At 44.7% G+C, this 17,639-nt stretch overlaps 1 protein-coding gene across 1 annotated transcript in view; it reads left to right on the top strand.

The window, feature by feature from the left end:
- The window catches only part of PTPN14 (protein tyrosine phosphatase non-receptor type 14), a 1,387,330-nt gene that overhangs the window by 825,879 nt on the left and 543,812 nt on the right, over nt 1–17,639 (top strand). The window contains exon 5 of the mRNA XM_069608563.1: nt 12,019–12,116. Coding sequence (XP_069464664.1) covers nt 12,019–12,116 — 98 coding nt within the window. The remainder of the gene's footprint in view (nt 1–12,018; nt 12,117–17,639) is intronic.

The following is a 17,639-nucleotide window of genomic DNA, read 5'->3' as shown; positions in this document are numbered from 1 at the left end:
ACCACTGAAGCAATTTTCTGTTCTTGTTGTTGACGTAGATAGCAAGGCAAGTACACCCATTGGGCAAGAGGTAATGCCCAAAAGAGCCTGGCAGCGATATGAGCCAGGTAGTAGTTGATGAAAGTGCTGAACTGTGGTTCCAACATAACAACTCATATTGATTTGTGCCATTTAAAGAAGAATTGTGAAATTTTGTTGAAAGAAAGTTATAATTATTTCTGAAGTCAAGTTTGAAGCAAGACATCCTGACAGACACGTGTTGTTTCTACAAAGGTGAACCTTGTTTTTACTCGAGAAGGAGTTGAAATAGTTTATTGCCTTTTGAAGTTGTGACATTATCCTGACCAAGACATTTGTTGTTGCTTACGGAAATGAAAGAAAACCAATGTCAAACTGTTCTTATTCCAGGAGGAGTGGGAACTTCTAATTTCTGGAGATACTTTATTAAAGCAGTTGAACTTTATAGAAAAACCTTGAAAGTGCATTGGAATCTAGTTTTCTTTGAATTGTGGAGAAACCCCTTGTTTAGATCTGGTGAAGGGAATTTCACCCAGGTTATGAGAAGAGACATTCATTATAAAGTAAAGCAAATCCTATGTTACACAATGTTGATGAATTGAATCGCCAGATATATCCTTATTGCTTTATTTGTTGTGCAAGTGTGTGGGTCAGATAGCCTTTTGTTAGAGTGTTTCCTTTAGTTTATTTTAGGAGGGGAAATCCTCGTCAGGGTAGGGATAGTGAGGCGTTTATCCAACCTTTTTATTTAATAAAATGGCTAAAGTTGAAAACGCTTTACAAAGTTGTCCACCTCACAATTCTGACCCCTCGCATTGAGTGGTGCAGATCCTTTCTTTTGGAGGGCTGGGTTTGATCATTCGCCTGAATTTAGGATAAGAAGAGGTGTCCTGCAGCCATTCCAGCAGATCAGAAGAGGGGCCAAGTATCCTGTGTTGCAGTGCAGACGACGGAACACCTGAGGACGAGTCCTGAAGAGGCCTGCCGACCATTTTTGCTGCTGTCATGGTGAAGCCCTGTTAGACTAGCTTATCTCAGAAGACCTGTGCTGGTTGGTTCTTCGACCCTTTGGACTGGTGGGACTCAACACTGTCTCACATTCCTGCAGCCTGGAAGTGTCCCTGGGCCATGCAGTGGACTGACCTGCTCTGTTTTGGGCTACTGTGCCAGAAGCATAGCTGTTCCGTGTTTTGGCCTGGAACTTCAGAGGTCTCCAGCCACCCCTACAAGTCACCTTCCTGGAAAGTTTCAGCGACCCAGCGTCGGCAGGTCCTGTTCTGGAAGGCTTTCTTTGTTCGTGACTGATGAGACACCTGCTGTCTCCCGTGTGTGGTGGCTGCCGCTGGAATCGGCCATCCCCCTTCTCGTAGAGTGTCCTGAAGAGCCCTGCGTCAGTGCCTGCTGCATTTCTTCACTGGAAAGGGATCTACTCTGCTCCTGGATCCAACCGGAAACAACTTTGCATCTTCTACCTTATTCAACAGCGAGAAAACCTACCTCTGCCCCGCTGCACCTTCCCACCCCCCATTCGACCTGCCACGTCCTTTGAGAAAATCAGAGTAAGGGCAGTGAGTAGTCGCAATACTTACCGGTGCACATATTTCCTCCATTCTAAGTTTGTGAAGAACTTTTATTTATATTCCATTCCTTTGCTTTTTAAACTTTAAGTATTTTACTTAACTGTAAATCCCTTTGCAAGACTTCTGGAGAAATCCTCACACCCACAGAAACATTTCCTAATGTTGTACCATCTTCCAAAGGTAAAGGTATTTTGTGAACTTTTGGGCACAAGGCCCCATTTAACTTAGGGTTGTTATCATAAAGTTAGGACTTCCATTCCTGTGGACTGGTTATACAATTGCCCAACTACTTACCTTTCCTTTCAGGTGTATGATGAACTGTATGTATTGTTTTAACCAACTTTGACTGTATATATTTTTTATGAGTGTTGTGTGATATTACCTGCTTGATTCATTTTTGTCGTGTGTTTTTGGGCCTACAATAAATACTTATCTGTCTAAGTACAATCATTGTGTATTTCGCTGTGTAGACTCATTGTGGACCTCAGATCGCACTCGCCTCTCCTGAGACTTAGCCTTGACCACTCTTCCACACTTACTTTGATTTTGCTGAACTCCCAGAGTTCGCCTGTTTGCTATAACAAGGATGGCCTCCAAAAATCTGTCCACCAGGCCAGATTTTGGAAATCCATCTTAAGTCGCTTGATCGTGAACCTCCTGGACAAGGGATAACAACCATCCATCTGTGGTGATGAATTTCCATGTATTTACGAATTGAGACCGATTTCCTCCCACTGGGGTATGAAAGTAGGGTGGCTGGATCCGAGACTGGTCAGGCCTACTTGGACTGCTGGCTCCTGGTGTGCGAGAAGCTTCAGCGGGGCTGGTTGCCTCTGTAAGCTTGGGAGTTGTTCTTGTATGTATCTGATGTGAGTAGGATAGGGACCTGTACGATGGCGATTGGTCTTTCACTGTTCTTGAGAAACTGGATTTTCCCGACTGAAAGGACTGGCACTGTTGCTGTAGTGTGCCTAGCGTAGGAACCAGATTTTCGAGGACTCCCAACACATAACGTGCGATAAAAAATCTGACCGTGACCGCCAGGGGTGGAGCTAAGGGAGCCTTGTCTATTGGCTGTGGGAAGTAGGACCGAAAATGATTGTACTAGACCACAAAAGTGACTGTAGTTTTCTGTTTAAAATTAAACTGCTCTGTTACCGAGGATTCCCAGCCTGAGTAGTGGGAATATTCATACAGCATGTTAATCTGTGAAAGGTACCAGTGCAGGAGAACAGGAGTTACAGGTAAGTAACGTATTCCTTATCCCAGGTGTGTTGATTTGCATCCATTTTTGCGAGCAGTGCTGTCTACAGATAGATTTACCTTGCTTAAAGTGTGCACTGATTGGCCAGCTGGAGAACCCGTTACAGGCCGTTATATGAAAATGTTTACTTATAGCCTGCACTAGTCTATCATTGAAATGTGTCCCGAAAGACAGATTGCTCTCAGATAAATGTATGCAAGCAAGTCAAAGGTGAAAATCTAAATATCTTTGAGTGTTTGAAAGAATGCTTTGAACAATATACTGGGATTGTTGATGCAGCACTTATGTCGCCTCAATCGATGGTGGCTCAGTTTGTTATGGGTGTGCAATGAAGTATCCAAAAGGAATCCGAAAGTAATTAAGTCATTACTCGTAGGATGGGAAGGAAAGGGGTTGGTGGAAGTTTTATTGGTTGCACAGCACTTTTATGAAAATGTAGAAAGACAAAAAGAAACTACTGAAACCAAACTCATAACGTTACATATACAGAAGTAGCAACTTCCACAGGGAAGGGGGAGGGTTTAGCCCCACACCAGGTGTGCGTGGGCAAGGACGGGGAAAAGGGAGAGAGGAGTATTTTGAGCCAGGAAAAAATGCTTGGCATTACATGGACACGTATAGCGATCAGTGTAATTACTGGAATGAGTTTGTACACATCAGCTGCAGTATGATGGTCGAGGTGGAAATCCAACCACGTTGAGCGGAACAACAAGGTCTCTGTCTCCCCCGCCACCACTTCAGACCTGATGGTTAAGATTGCTAAGGGGCTTCTGAACTTGTTGCACTACTTATATCGATTGATCATACAGCTCTGTATGTGTATAGTATTGTTGCTGCACAAAAGATTTCATGTTTGGTTGACACAGGAGCATCACATCACGCTCCACACTAAAAGCCTCAGAGTTGCCACAAACAATGCATTCTGATGTTATAAATGGTGTAGGAATATGGCGTACGCCATTATCTCATCCTTTATCCACTGCACAGTGGTCACGATAGGTCCAATTTCTGATCAACATGCATTCTTGTTGAGCCCCTGTTCTCCTGTGAATTTCTTTGGATTAGATTTATTTTGCAAACTAAGTTGTTCGATTTACTGTTCCCCTGATAGTGTCTACCTTGATATTCCATCCCACAGAGCATGGGATACTGGTAGTGTTATAGGAAATTACCCATTCGAACCCTGGTGACCGGACCAACACTTCCTGTACATGTCAGGGACTGTTGGACCAGGTCCCAATCGAATTATGGTCAACCCATAAAAATTATACTGGTTATATGATTTAATGCTGAGCCAGTCAAAATTACTTTGAATCCTGCCAATCCTCTGCCATGTGTACCTCAGTGTCACATTTCTTGACGGGCTTAAGAAAGTATTGTAATGAATTTGATTGATTCGTCACTGGTTCCCCGGGGAGAACCACCCCTCATGTGGTTGGGGAAGGGCATAAGCTACCTGACTCCGACCCTGGGGGTGGCTATCTGCGGGAGGATCACATGTGGGGAGAGCACCCTCGGGGAAATAGGAGCGACTCAACAGTAGAGATATGGTATACTTCCCCTTCTCTAAGGTATAATGACATCCATGTATTTCCATCTAAATCGCATAGTAAAAGAAATGTTGGACTTTGATACATTGTCTGTGGTTTTTCCTTCACACGCTTGGTGGGTGCTGTACTGTTGCTTCCCCACATGCTTAACCCTCCAGGGTGTACCAGCCTGAGAGTTCACTACACTAAATGGCTTCCTCAGTACCACAGATCTAGGAGAGTCATTTTAACCCAATATCTGATTTGGATGCCTATTCTCTGCCCTCTGTTGGAACACTATATCATCTTTTCACTCTCTCCTGCGGGCATTACCTAATGGAATGCTCTTTTGTTACTCTATTATTAATTCTCCCCTTTGTTTTGTCTGTCCTTGTCCTGATCGCCCTGATGAGGCGTTTCCCCTCTCATGCCATGGCTATTTGCCGAATGCAGAAGTACAAATAAGAAGGCAGAGCTTTCTCCGCCGTCAAGGCACAATGGTGGTACCCGATCCCTAAAGAAATGTTTACCAGTCGCAGTCTAGATACCGCAACCCAGAGGCACAAAAGCTTGACGTGCTGTGCCAGTCTTCCAGGGTTACAGTGTCCAGACCTCCAGAAAGAGGTGGCCGGAGTCCACAGCAGGTAAGTGGGGGGAGGAGGTGGTGGGGTGTTAGCAGGTGAAAGGTGTCTGAGGGCTGCCACACAGTGGTGGGAAGTATGAGGGGGATGCCCGTAAAGTGTACGGGAAAAGGACGGGGACAAACTGCTGTCCTTGCAGATGTGACCTTCTCGCCCTAAAATCTTAAAGGATGGCCTTTTGTAACCACCCTTTAGACCTAAACCATTCGAACAACAGAAGACCACCAAACATTTAGGAAACAATGTTAAAAATCTGGCTTTTTAATACACACTATTAGGGGGCCAGTCACAAATGAGAGCGACACAAACAAATTACAGCACATAGCTGTAAAACAGCTGTCCAACAAATGTCCCACCAACACGAACAAAAGGCAAATAAAAATTGCATTAACTCTAACTGCTTGGGTTTACATGCTATACAGGTGCAGTCTATCTAGCATCACCTCCACTGGACACCTGGGTACACGCTCACCAGGCTATTAAGCATTTGCTCCCTCTCACAATCAGCCGCCGCGGGTGGCTGGTTGCTCCTCTGTACCAGTGAGTTCTGTGCAGTATCAATCCAGGTAACGTGTGGGAATGAGGGTGGACGATTCCTGGGCTCCTCACAGATTTCACCCCTCTTGCGCCCCATCGCTAGACCTTACTGCATCTGAACACCGCTGAAAAGTATCTGCTTTCCCTGGGAAGCATGTGCCATTGTCATAAGTAGCAATTCACAAAGAATCGCAGTGCACACAGTACCCAACTTTCAGCTACTGTACTTTGTGAAAGCCAAAGTTTCCAGATTCATATAACACCAAATACCCAGACCCAAGTCCCTTATTGTTGAATTTACCATAGGAACGTGAAAAGTGAGAAACAAATGTACATTTGTAACAGGAACTGGTGTAAAATGATGGGAGAAGTGAAACACTTAGAGCGAAAAAGTTAAAGAAATAGTGCACTTAAAAATCTCATTGTCCCAAGCGTTCAGGCATGTGGTTTTAAGCAAACTGTGATAGATTGTAAAAACATTTCCTATTCACCTTACCTTAGTTTTCCTCACTTTTACACATGCGAAATCAACGAGTCAGGTGCGGCCATCTTGTGCTAATCTTATCCGTGGCTTGATCGCCCTAAGTTCAGGTGCCCCTGCAGCACTAAATCATATCACCCGCCCCTGAAGCTGACATCACTATTCCTAGCGATATTCTCCACCTATTTTCATGACGTTAGTGGGCAGCGTAGCCAAACGCGCCCAGTCATCACCTACGTCTTAACGTTAGTTGACGCAGAATATTTAATGCTGCTCTTGTAGCGTTCTTCTGCACGGTTTGGAGTTTCATGATGTTTTTTGATGAAGAGCCTACTAAAATAGCATTGCAGTAATCAATCCTGTAGAGGATTAGCAGTCTAGACAAGGTTATACGGTTCTCTTCTGTAAGAAATGGTCTGCAGGCCGTGAATCGTTTAGCTGTATAGTAGGATACCGAGGTGTTGGCATTGACTTGCCGTGAGAGGGTAAGTGAGGAGTCGAGATAGACTCCTAAGGTTTTGACCTCTTTGACAATTGTGATGTGGTTTTCATTGATGTTGAAAGATTGGTACAGTGTATACAGGTTTTTGGGTTTAATTTGACTGCCCATGATAAGGATCTCAGTCTTATCGTCATTAAGATATAACTCATTCTGAGCCATCCAGGCTTGGATAGTGTGATAGAGTGCATTTAGGCATTTGTGTCGGTGATGTAGTCCCCCTTGATAGGAATTAGTGTTTGGGTGTCGTCAGCATAGTTTGTGTATGTGATACCCAAATTGTCGAATTTATCGAAGAGAGGTTTAGTGAATGCGTTGTACATGGTAGGTGATACGCATGATCCCTGTGACACTCCGAAGGTAACTGGGGTAGGGAATGGCTGCTGCTGCGGATGAGAAGACTCTCATTGTCCGGTTTCACAAGAAGAATTTGTACATGTTATTGCATTGTTAGAGAAGTGGGCATCGCTGTCTAGGTGACGGCATAGGATGTTGTGATTCACAAGATAGGAAGCCGCCAAAAGGTAGAGGAGCAGGAGGAGTCCCCTCTGACCCTAATCTGGTTCATTCGCGCTTTAAGGTCTACTAAGGCTGTTTCTGTGCCGTGCCCTGCACGGAAGCCTGATTGACATAGGCCCAACACATGGTGTGTTTCTAAGTATTTTTGGATTTGGACATATTCTACCTGGTCCAGAATTTTTAACAAGAATGATACCGTTGTAATGGGCAGATAGTTGGTAGGTGTATTTGGATCTAGCGTTGTTTTTTTCAGTAATGGCATCACCCAAGCTTCTTTGAGGTTGTCCAGCACTATGTTAGAGGCAAATTAATTGTTTATAAGTGACGTGATGAAGAGTGCCAGGTTCTCTGCACAGTATTTAATTAAGGTCGCAAGACATATGTCGCCTTGACATTGTGAGGGTTTCAGGCCTTTTATGATTTTAATAGTATCCTTTATCGTAATGGTTACAAACTCAAACTTGGGGAATGGTTTGGGTAGGCTAGGTTTAAAGGTGGGCTGCTGAGATGGGTGAGTTTTAGCTTTTTATTATTAATTTTGAGTTGGAGTGAGGTGATTTTATCCATGACAGCTTTTAGAATATTTTAGCACCAGGCTTGGTCTTTAGTGCATAAGTCAGGGGTTTGAGAAGGGGTTTCGAGTTCTCTTAGGACTGAGAAGAGCTCTTTAGAGCGAGAGTTAGCATTTTCTATGCGTAAATTGTACGCATTACTTTTGGCCTGAAGGGTACCTTTTCTATAGTCAGAGGCTAAGACAGTGAATTGTTGTTTGTTGAAGCTTGATGGATTTTTCCCCCAATTGTTTTCTGCATTTCTTTTCCTGTTCCGTAAGTCTTTTAAGTTCGGCGGTGAACCAATGGTTAAGATGTGCTTTAGGTATAGCTTTGCAGTTACCTAGAGGGGCCACTGCGTCTAGGGCTTTTTCCATAACCTGATTCTAAGTCGATACCAAGGAAGCAGGATTGGTTGGTTCTTCTGTGAGAGTAGTAAGCAGAGAGATCAGCGGGAGAATGTTACCTGGGGTGATGTTGTGCATATTTCGCACTTGAGTGGCAGGAGCCATTGGCGTTGGGAGGTTAGTAGGTCTGTTGGTACTAATTTGGAATAGTATAGTATTGTGGTCTGACTACGGACAGGGATCATTGTTAGAGATGTGTGTATTGCAGTTGGTCAGCAAACCAGTCGAGGGTACAACATTTGGCTTGGGTTGATCCTAGAGTGAAACCTTGAGTTTCAATGGTATTGGCTAGTGTAGAGGATTGAGTATCAGAGCTATCATGGAGACCTAAGTTGAAATCTCCAAGGATAATCACTTAAGAAGTGGGTTTTGTGTATGTGGTAAGTAGTGTGGCAATATCCAAGTCCAATGAGGAGCTAGGACCTGGAGGCCTGTAGATGCAGTGTAAGTTTAAAGAGATTGTGGTAGAGATCGTGATTTTAGTGGGTAAAAGTTCTCCTCATGTGAAGGGGATGTTAGGAATTTCTCTGATGTTGAGGTTAGATTTGGAGATGACAGCAACTCCTCCACCCTTAGAACTAATTCTGTCCTTTCTAATGATTGCATACCCATCCGGTAAAGCAAGGGCTGGAGATGGGCCTGCTGCGGGATGTAACCAAGTTTCTGTAATGGCAATAAAGTCAAGGTAATTTGTTGTGATGAGGTCAGATATGTCCAGAGCATTCGCAGGGATGGATCTGGCATTAATTAAGGCGCCTTTAATTGGTATGGATACGCTGCCAACTTTACCTTTGGTAAGTATAGATTTGGTTATACTAGTTGCACGTTTGGGACTGTGACTAGTGGCGTTAGTTCTTTTAATCTATGTCCTGTGGGTGATAGTGATTTCCTCAGCTAGGTTAGTAGCAGTGGATCTAGTTAGGGTTGGGTTGTACCCGGGATGGGATGCTGGCTTATGGATTTGATGCAACGAATAATAATTTCTTGTCCTGTCTCTAAGTCTGTTATTTCTCTGGTCACAGGTACGGACAGATGTGGCTATGTTGTTGTCCAGTGAATACGATTTACAACTAGACATACACAGTGTTAACCGCGGGGGTGCTGTCAGCTGGGTGGTTGTGGGCAAGAAGGGTGCTAAGGCCATGGCTAGAGAGGCGCTAATGAGCGTGAATGAAACTAGATTTGGTTTGCAACTTGGCATGACACAATTATACCATGTACTCAAGTTGGTAAATGGTGGAGTCAAGTAAGGCACTGGACTTGGCAAATGTGGGATCGGATATCTGACTGAAGTTCGGTATTTTCATTGGTGAATTAGCAGAGGGCCTCGCCGTCTGAAACTTGACAGGCTAAGGGAGTCAGAAATCCTTTAGAGGGTGTAGGTTGGACCAATTTGGAGCCTTTTGCTCAGTAGGGCAGTGGTTGGCAATTAAAATGTCAGTTAAGCTAGTGACTGGATACTGTGAGATACATTTGTCAGGTAAGCCTCAGAGTGATCTGCTTGTTAGTTGCACAGTGGTCTGCGAGCAGCGTATGGCTGGTTTGGACTACTGGTGATAGGCAACGTGGTAAGAAATGCATATCAAATGGAGAGCAGCGTAGGAGCAATTGCCGAATGGGACTAAAGTCTGAGTCGCAGTTGTTTTCCACAGTTAGCAGATACTAGATGCTTTAGTACATACTAGATGTTCGCCGTTTACTGGCGAACTGCAGGAAAGTCATTTGCAAGCCACATTATAGGTGGGGCCAACCTCAATTTCTAATATCAGGGTGGTGGGGCTTAGCGTCGTTCTATTTTGTTTAGGGCAACATGGATAGAGCATGCTAAGGTACAAATGAAATAACTAAGCAGTAAAGCATTTATTCAGTGGCTAGCGGAACAAAATCACAGCTATCAATAGGCACTGGGGGAAACGCTGCAGTCAAATGCAGATGCATTAACAAGAAACAAATACTTGGTATGAAGGGGTTTTGGATAATAGGGTGGCAGCAGCAGAGCGGGAGACACGCTATAGGAAAAAGCAGTTAGGCAGGGCAGCAAATCCAGCCGTTTGACAGTATAATCGAGAGTATGGGGCAGGATTTGTTAGAATGGTAAATAGTAGGAGTGCAGTAATATGCTTGGTTACAGGTCGGCCTAGTGACAAACAAAGCAGTACAACAGCAATGTAATACTGACTAGGGAACAGGATCAGGCAATGTGGTGACATAATGTTTGCTGTGGACACTGCGGCATTTGGACAAAATTGGCAAGCAATTAACAGTTACTAGATGCAGCTTACTTTGGTTTGCACAGGTTTGACAAAGCTGTATCTGCTGTGATTTAGAGTGGGTGACAACCTATGCTTTCCTTGGCACTCAGGCACAGTACGTTGTAGGCTTACAATCACAGTGAGATATACGCAGGGTGTAGAGCGCCCAGTGAACGTGATTGCTTATGCCGGCAACCGACTAATTTTAACAGTGAAAGTAATCAAGTTTATCAGTTTATGAACGATGTATATGGCAGACAATGTTACCAACGCCCTTCTCACCGTATCTAAAGGAGCTGGGTTGCGCTGGCTGAGGTAGCAGGGTAAGGTTGTGTGAAGCGCGAGCAGGAGCTATCATGAAAAACGTTGTCCTCTGATATTAGAGATATAAAGCGTAAATGCAGCGGGAGCATGGAGTGCTGGAGCTCGACATGCTCAGAAAGGCTCAGTCAGGAAGAACCTTATTTGGTTGCCTTCGTTGGGGGCCGGCTTTCGCCTGCTGGTGCCCCACGATTGGATTTGTGGAAGAGGCTGACCAATCAGCTGGCATAGGCTTCCTGGGATTCTGCAAATGCCGAATTCGAAACGGTGGTGGCCATCTTAGAAGAGCAAAACTTGTGGTTTGCGAATGCCGTGATAATGATAACTGCAGCAATAACGGCCCAACGGCCTTCGGGCTGAGAGATAACTCGCACAAGCTACCATATAGTCCCACATGAGTGTCTTCTGAATCTTTCCTTACCAACCTGCCTCAGTCTCACACGATTTTAATTTCATAGCAGCATAGTGTGCCTCCACTTGATGATTTTCTTTTTTTTTTGGTGTGTATGTGTGCACGCACACATAGACACATATAAGTATTTAGTGCAAAGCCCTACCCAGCGCTGTGCATGCTACTGTACTTTTCTTTGCCTCCACTTCAATGAGGAAGCATGCTGTACGTTTTTGTAGTTCTTGTAGTCATCCCTACCTGACCCACCAGACTGCCATCACCAGAAGCAATTTCTGCATGTCTGGACTCGTCCTTCAAACAAAAACTAAAAAAAGAACCCTCACTCTGTCACAACTGACATGTATAACCTCTTCTAGCTATATATCACTTCCCCTGGCAACCAGTTTGTCCCAGAGACTCACTGCCCTGTCACCTAGTGTAGCAAGCCCCTCGCCACAGTTCGGAGGGCGTTTGGAGCTGTGGCCACCTTCAGGCAGGACTTTCTCACTGTAGCCTGGGTGTTACTCTTAAGGAACTAGCAAACATTTAACTGTGTTAAGCAGCGAAAAGGGCAGTGAAGCTGCTTCATAACCCAAACTATTTTAATAGCTGGGTACATTTCCTACTTTAATTCACCATACGCATCTAGTTTAACATTTGGGATCACAAACGGTGTAAGTATATAAAAGTATGTCTGCTTTTGTGAGATCCATATAATGACTTTTTCATTTTTAGCTGTTTAGTGTTTTTTTAAACAAACTTTTTTTCTTTTTCTTTTTTTGTTTAAACAGAGATCAATGCCTGCATGTACTCCTTTTTTTTTTTTACTCCACTTCAAACCTGGTATGCTTTTGGAATATTTTCCGCCTTGTCCGGTCCCAAAAAAAAGTCACAAATGAAAAAACCTTTGTGTTGCAATTGATAATATTTTTCCATTTTGTTGTGATTTTTTTGTGGCTTTTTTATGTATTTTTTACAGAAATTGCTCCAAATTTCTTTTCATGACACAAAACTTTATTGCTTTTCAGATATCAGTATTACTTACAAGTGAAAAAGGATGTACTTGATGGCCGCTTACGCTGCTCAGTGGATTTTGGAATCCGGCTAGCTGGTCTAGCTGTGCAAGGTAAGGCTAAAACATTTGTATTGAATGTTATGCACAACATTTTGCTAATTTTACAGTGTGAGTTGCCTCTTAATGTAAACCCAATGCAGTGCAGTGTGAATGGTATCTATGATACCTGTGTATCTTGGTATTTCTTACACAGAGCAAGCTTCAACCCCTGATTGTTTTGAGGGAGGGTTTGTCATGGAAAGTGTGGCTATGATTTGACAGATGGTCCCATATTACTGCAGGCGATCAGCTATTAATGTCCACCTTCTGGTTTACAGTTGGAAATCAGTAGCTCCCAGTGCTCCCTCTGCCTTTCTTTGAAAAGCTTGCTCCTTTCTTGTAGTCTCTATGCTTTTCGAACCTACAATCTTCTTCAAATCAACCTCTTGAACTATCTCCACCTCTGAGCCTTACATTTGTTTATTCAGGATGAAGCTGTTCTAGATTTGCATTCTGTGCATAATGCTGCCATTTTGTGATTCCCTTCATAAATGGTGCCATGTCTTTACATCAGTGCTAATGGCTTGGTAGTGTGAAGAATCCTAAAGAGTCATCACTAAAACCCAGCCCAAGATCTCCTCCCATGTGGCCAGGGGAAGGCAGATGCTACCTGATCCTAACACCGGGGATGGTATTATGCGGGAGGATCACATGGGCGGAAATGGCTGTCAGGGGAAAGTGGTGACTCCTTTGGGAGAAAGGTGGTATACCTCTTCTTCTGAGGATGAGTGTTCAATGAATCCCTAATATATGATGGCCTGTTGTCATTGCATAGGTCCCTCTCATGAGGAAACCCAAAACAAGTCACTTAAAAAGAGTAAGTTATAGTAAGTTATGCACCTTTGGAGTTCCTAAAACTAATGTGATATCCTTTAATAATTAATAACTAGGATTATGTTTGGTATGGACGTCTTAAACCTAATGTTAAATCGCACATCATCCCTGTAACATTTCCTAAATCTGATAACATCAAAATCAACAGTCACAAAGAAATAAATGAACATGAAATACTGAAACCCAGTATGGACTTCAGGATACATAATGCTTTTGGTACTGGAACAAGGAAGAGGACCAAGAGTCCACGAGGATTGGAAATGCCATTGAAAGAACCCTGTGGTCTAGTTGTTTTGATATGAGGCACCTGAGCGGGGCCTTTAAAAATGAAGATGAGATTCAGCTGCAGAGGGGGGGAAGCAGAAGCATAAGTAGCAGGAGAGATTTCCCTCTCCCAAGCCACGGCTTGGGGTCAGAGTGTGAGAAGGGGCTGGCATACAGGAAGGTGAGAAACCGGTGTCTTTGAGGAAGACAGGAAACCTGGGGAACCGTGGTCATGGAGAAGGGAGCAGAAGAGGCTCCCGAGGAGAGAGGACCAGACGGCAACCAAACCATCGAGGTCACCATGAAGCAGAGATGCTGACGGGAAGTTCTGCTATATCTTGCCACCCTAGAGAAGGATGCTGTACTTAATTACCGGTGAGCCTCAGCAAAGTTCCAGGGCACCGGGGTTCTTAGTATCGTTGTCGGCTCCCATAATTATGTTGCAGTGAGACCGAGAGCAACAAGACTTAAGGGGGAGGCCGCCAGAAATAAATGAATGCTTCATGCAACCCCTAAGTGTCAAACTATAAGAAGACAAAAAGGGTGAAATTCCCCCTTATGAGAAGTCTCATTGGGAAAACCTGTAATCCATATTGCCAACAGCCAAGAGGCTGCTTAAAAGAAGTGGAAGTGCAAGAAAGGGAAGTGTGTATCCTACATTATCAACAGCCAATAGGTTGCTTAAAAGAAGTGGAAGTGCAAGGAAGGGAATAATTCTCCATTTGTGAACAGTCAACTTGGGGAATCTTGTAACCCACAACAACCAAGAGGTTGTCCAAAAGGAACCCGAAGGCAAAAGAGATGGCTCTCCTTTTATGAGATGTCTAATTTGCGAGACCTGTAAACCATATTACTACCAAAGAAACCAGCTTTAGTGATAGGAGCCTTTCTTCCTGGCAGGAGAGTGAATTAGGAAAGGGACCTTTTAGAGTTAGTCCTGGCAGGTAAGTAGACCAGGAAAGAACCAGTTGATTGAACAACATATGTTTGTGGTAAAAAGATGTTGAAGAAGAGACATTGAACAAAGTATTGTTTTACCAAATGTATTGCTGTGCTATTCTGACAAGTGTTTCCTTTGAAGAATATGTGTGATGTGCTAATAATTACTTGGTATTTTGAAGAGATCAATTAACTTAGTTTATGAACTGTAAGAAACCTGAGGTGTTTCTCATATGCTATTCCCATGGATCCCTGACTCAGGTGGCCAGGGGTGGGCCCTCGCTCTTTGATCCCAACTGCGGGGGTCGGACAAGTGAGGCAGGGTCACCTGGGAAAGTTGCCATAGGAGACTGTGGGAGGGACGCTCCCGGACGAGACATGGTATCCCTCAGTTCCAATACATCCCTACCCGACATCCCCTCAGTCATCATGGGATATTATCGTCCTAAACCTATTCACTCACAGCAATACATCTGCCCCCTTCACCCTGACAAAAACCCACATGTTTTTTCCATGATCCCTAAGAAAAACTACAACTCCCACAATCCCTTCATCCACTTTAAAAACCCAAAGACTGAGACAAAGAAGATTGCCTATAATGATATGCAACAGCCCTGTCCCAATAATAAGACCAGGTAGGGTCAGGCTGTCAGTCACCATCACGCCCACTTTGCCTTTAGGAAATATGTGCAGTTGCATTGCATGTTGCCCCCTACCCCCATTTTTTAACACTACTAAGAAAAGGAGGCAAAAGGGAGCTATGACGATTACCTATAGGAGCCAATGCGCCAGGGATTCCTATGGGCATTTGCCATTTTGTCCCGATAATGAGACCAGGCAAGGTCAGGCCTCCCTTTACAATAATTCCCACCGGAAACCTGTTAAGCTTCCCAGTCAGTATACAAGGCAGAGCACATAGGCACACTTTGAGCGAGCTGGGGATGCTGAGAGGATTGTGCTGTCCAGAGGAGCGAAGGAGAAGCTGCAGAGACCATGGGAAGGAAGGAACCCTGAGAAGGAGTACAGGGTGCCAAGCCACTGGGCCTGTGAGTGCAGGAGAGGCTGTAGTGCGGCAAGAGAGCTGTGCTTCCAGGCAGCCAGACCAGGGGCAGCTGGAGCTATCTGACGGGACCCAGGCCAAGGGCTCATCCCTTGGGTGTAATATTAAAACCCAGGCCTCTGAAGGGCAGGCGGGACGACCCTGACACCAGAAAAGCCCCATTGGAAACCCCACAACTCCCAGAAACTGCAGAATGCTCTTTGCTGGAGCTGTCAACGTGGGAGGAAAATAAGAAAGCTGCATTGTGGTACCTAAAGTCCAGAGATATTTTATTTGATTGAACTTTTGTGCAAAGTGAAAGGGTCTGAGCCTGACTGAGGGGGACCCGTGTGAGAAGCTAAAGAAGGGGTTTGAGTCTGACTGAGGGAGACCCATGAGAATTGGAGCAGGGTGGAACATGAGAAGGAGCAGAAAACCTGGGGCAAAGGCAAACCCGCTGGAGCAGAACGACCGATCGAGGGACTAGTGCGAAGGGTTGGGGAAACCCTGAAGTTTCCTGCAGGAAGTTGTTGCCTCCGGAAAACCGGGAGAGAGCCAAATCCCAGACAAGAAGGCTGCATTGTATTTCAAGGACGCCAGCAACCCTCCCGGGTGAACGACAGAGTTTGGGAGGCGGGGCCAACCCTGTGGTATTAACTTTGACTCCTTAATTGAAGCCACAAAGTGAATGAACTCTGAAATGCATAGTGGTCAAGATTAACCATGGAAAAAGGCGAAGTGAAAAGGTGAATCTTGAAGAGAAAGATTTCTTTAAACATTTTGCTTATGGTACAGAACTACCAAGACCAAGAGAAACTGGGGCAAATAACACAAAAAGAGGGTGGAAGTGAAAGTCGAAGTGGTCCTGCAGAGGTCCATAGCAAAAGCCTCACACATTCGAAAGTCTTCGACATCGTTGAAAGGTCTGAGTCTGACAGAGGGAGACCTATGTGAACCTTTTATTGAACTGTGAAAGAACTTTGGTGAACTGGAAAACAAGTGACTTTAAGGCCAAGCGGACCTCTGCCCACGTTTTGAACTGCTTCTTGATAACCTGAGCCGGAGTATGTCATCCTGCCTATGGGGTGGTGGGGCACCTTATTCCGTGCTGTCCAACGTGGGAAGGAGAGCTGAGTCTGCCATCTTGATTCTTTATTATAACACTGACTTTTCTTTGCATACATATTCTCCTTTACACACCTTTTCCATAAGAGATTGGGCAGGCATTAGGTTTTGTTAGTAGAGGCCATTTTGATTTGACAGAGACTGACTAAGTCTGTGTTTTCTTTATTATTTGATGTTAGAGACTACTCCCATGATGGGTATAGGGCAAATCAGGAGTTTTTCCAAACCCCAAAAATCTTATGAAGGTTTTGAAATGGTATCTCTTGTGTCAGTGTCATACTTGTGATACCATGTGTTCTTTACAGCGCTTATGTTTCGATGAAGGCTCACAGGCATTCACACTATTCACCAGCAACCAGACACCCACAACATAGGATGTAGATTGGTGGCTACTCCCCAGCCTTTCAGTGCACCACACTGCATTCATTCCAGTTTGTCAGGGCTGGCTCAGGCATTTTGTCTCACAACCAAAACCAGCTGTCAACAACACAGAATGCATATTTACTACTCGATTCTTGCATGCTCCACCCCAAGGATGTGCCCCCAACAAGTTGTCCCTGGGAAGGCTCCAGCCAGTCTGGCAGGCGGCAACCCTACAGCCATATATGGTCCTGCCACCAAACTGCCATTCAGGGGACGGGAACAGAGCCAGGGCTTCTCAGGACTTTGAGAAACAAGGGGGAAAAGGCAAAGGGAAACCAAGACACCACCAGTGGCCATCTTGCCTTTGTCTAGGAATCCTTTGATTCTTATGGCAGGGCCTGGGTATCCCAAAATTAAGATACCCTGAGCCACTGTCACGTCAGCATGTACCTGCCACCAGCCCATACCCTGCTATTGGGCAGCACACACATGCTCAAAAAATACATTAGGGGTGCAAGGGTGTACCACTACCCATGGGTGCTCTAAGGGTATCCCATGCGTACTGTTCACCAAAAGGTAACAATGAAGAGCTGCACTGCCAAACTGGACTCCTGTGTAGAGAAAGACACAGCAAACACCAACAGGGAAGTAGTAGGACAAGGACATTGATGCCATGTCCCTCCACAAGTATTTCCAGCATCACACATGCTTCTTGCATGCTCCCAGTGTATTACACTAGATATGGTGTTCTACAATGGATTTCTCTTGGGACGAAGGGAGGGTTTGGATGTCTGTGAACAGTTGGGTTGATCAGTGTGGATGGTGGATGGTCAGTGGTAATTGTCAGTTGTGAATGCTTTGTTTCAAAGTGAATTGTCCTTTACGCCGTGGCACTGTGTATGGCAACCAACCCAGAGCGAATATCTCCGAATATTGACCTCCTAATATGCAGGATTTGAACTATCCAGTTT

Source organism: Ambystoma mexicanum, chromosome 4q (genome assembly GCF_040938575.1).
Source record: "Ambystoma mexicanum isolate Mex_15411 chromosome 4q, UKY_AmexF1_1, whole genome shotgun sequence".
Lineage (NCBI taxonomy): Eukaryota > Metazoa > Chordata > Amphibia > Caudata > Ambystomatidae > Ambystoma > Ambystoma mexicanum.
This window is presented reverse-complemented; position numbering and strand designations above follow the sequence as displayed.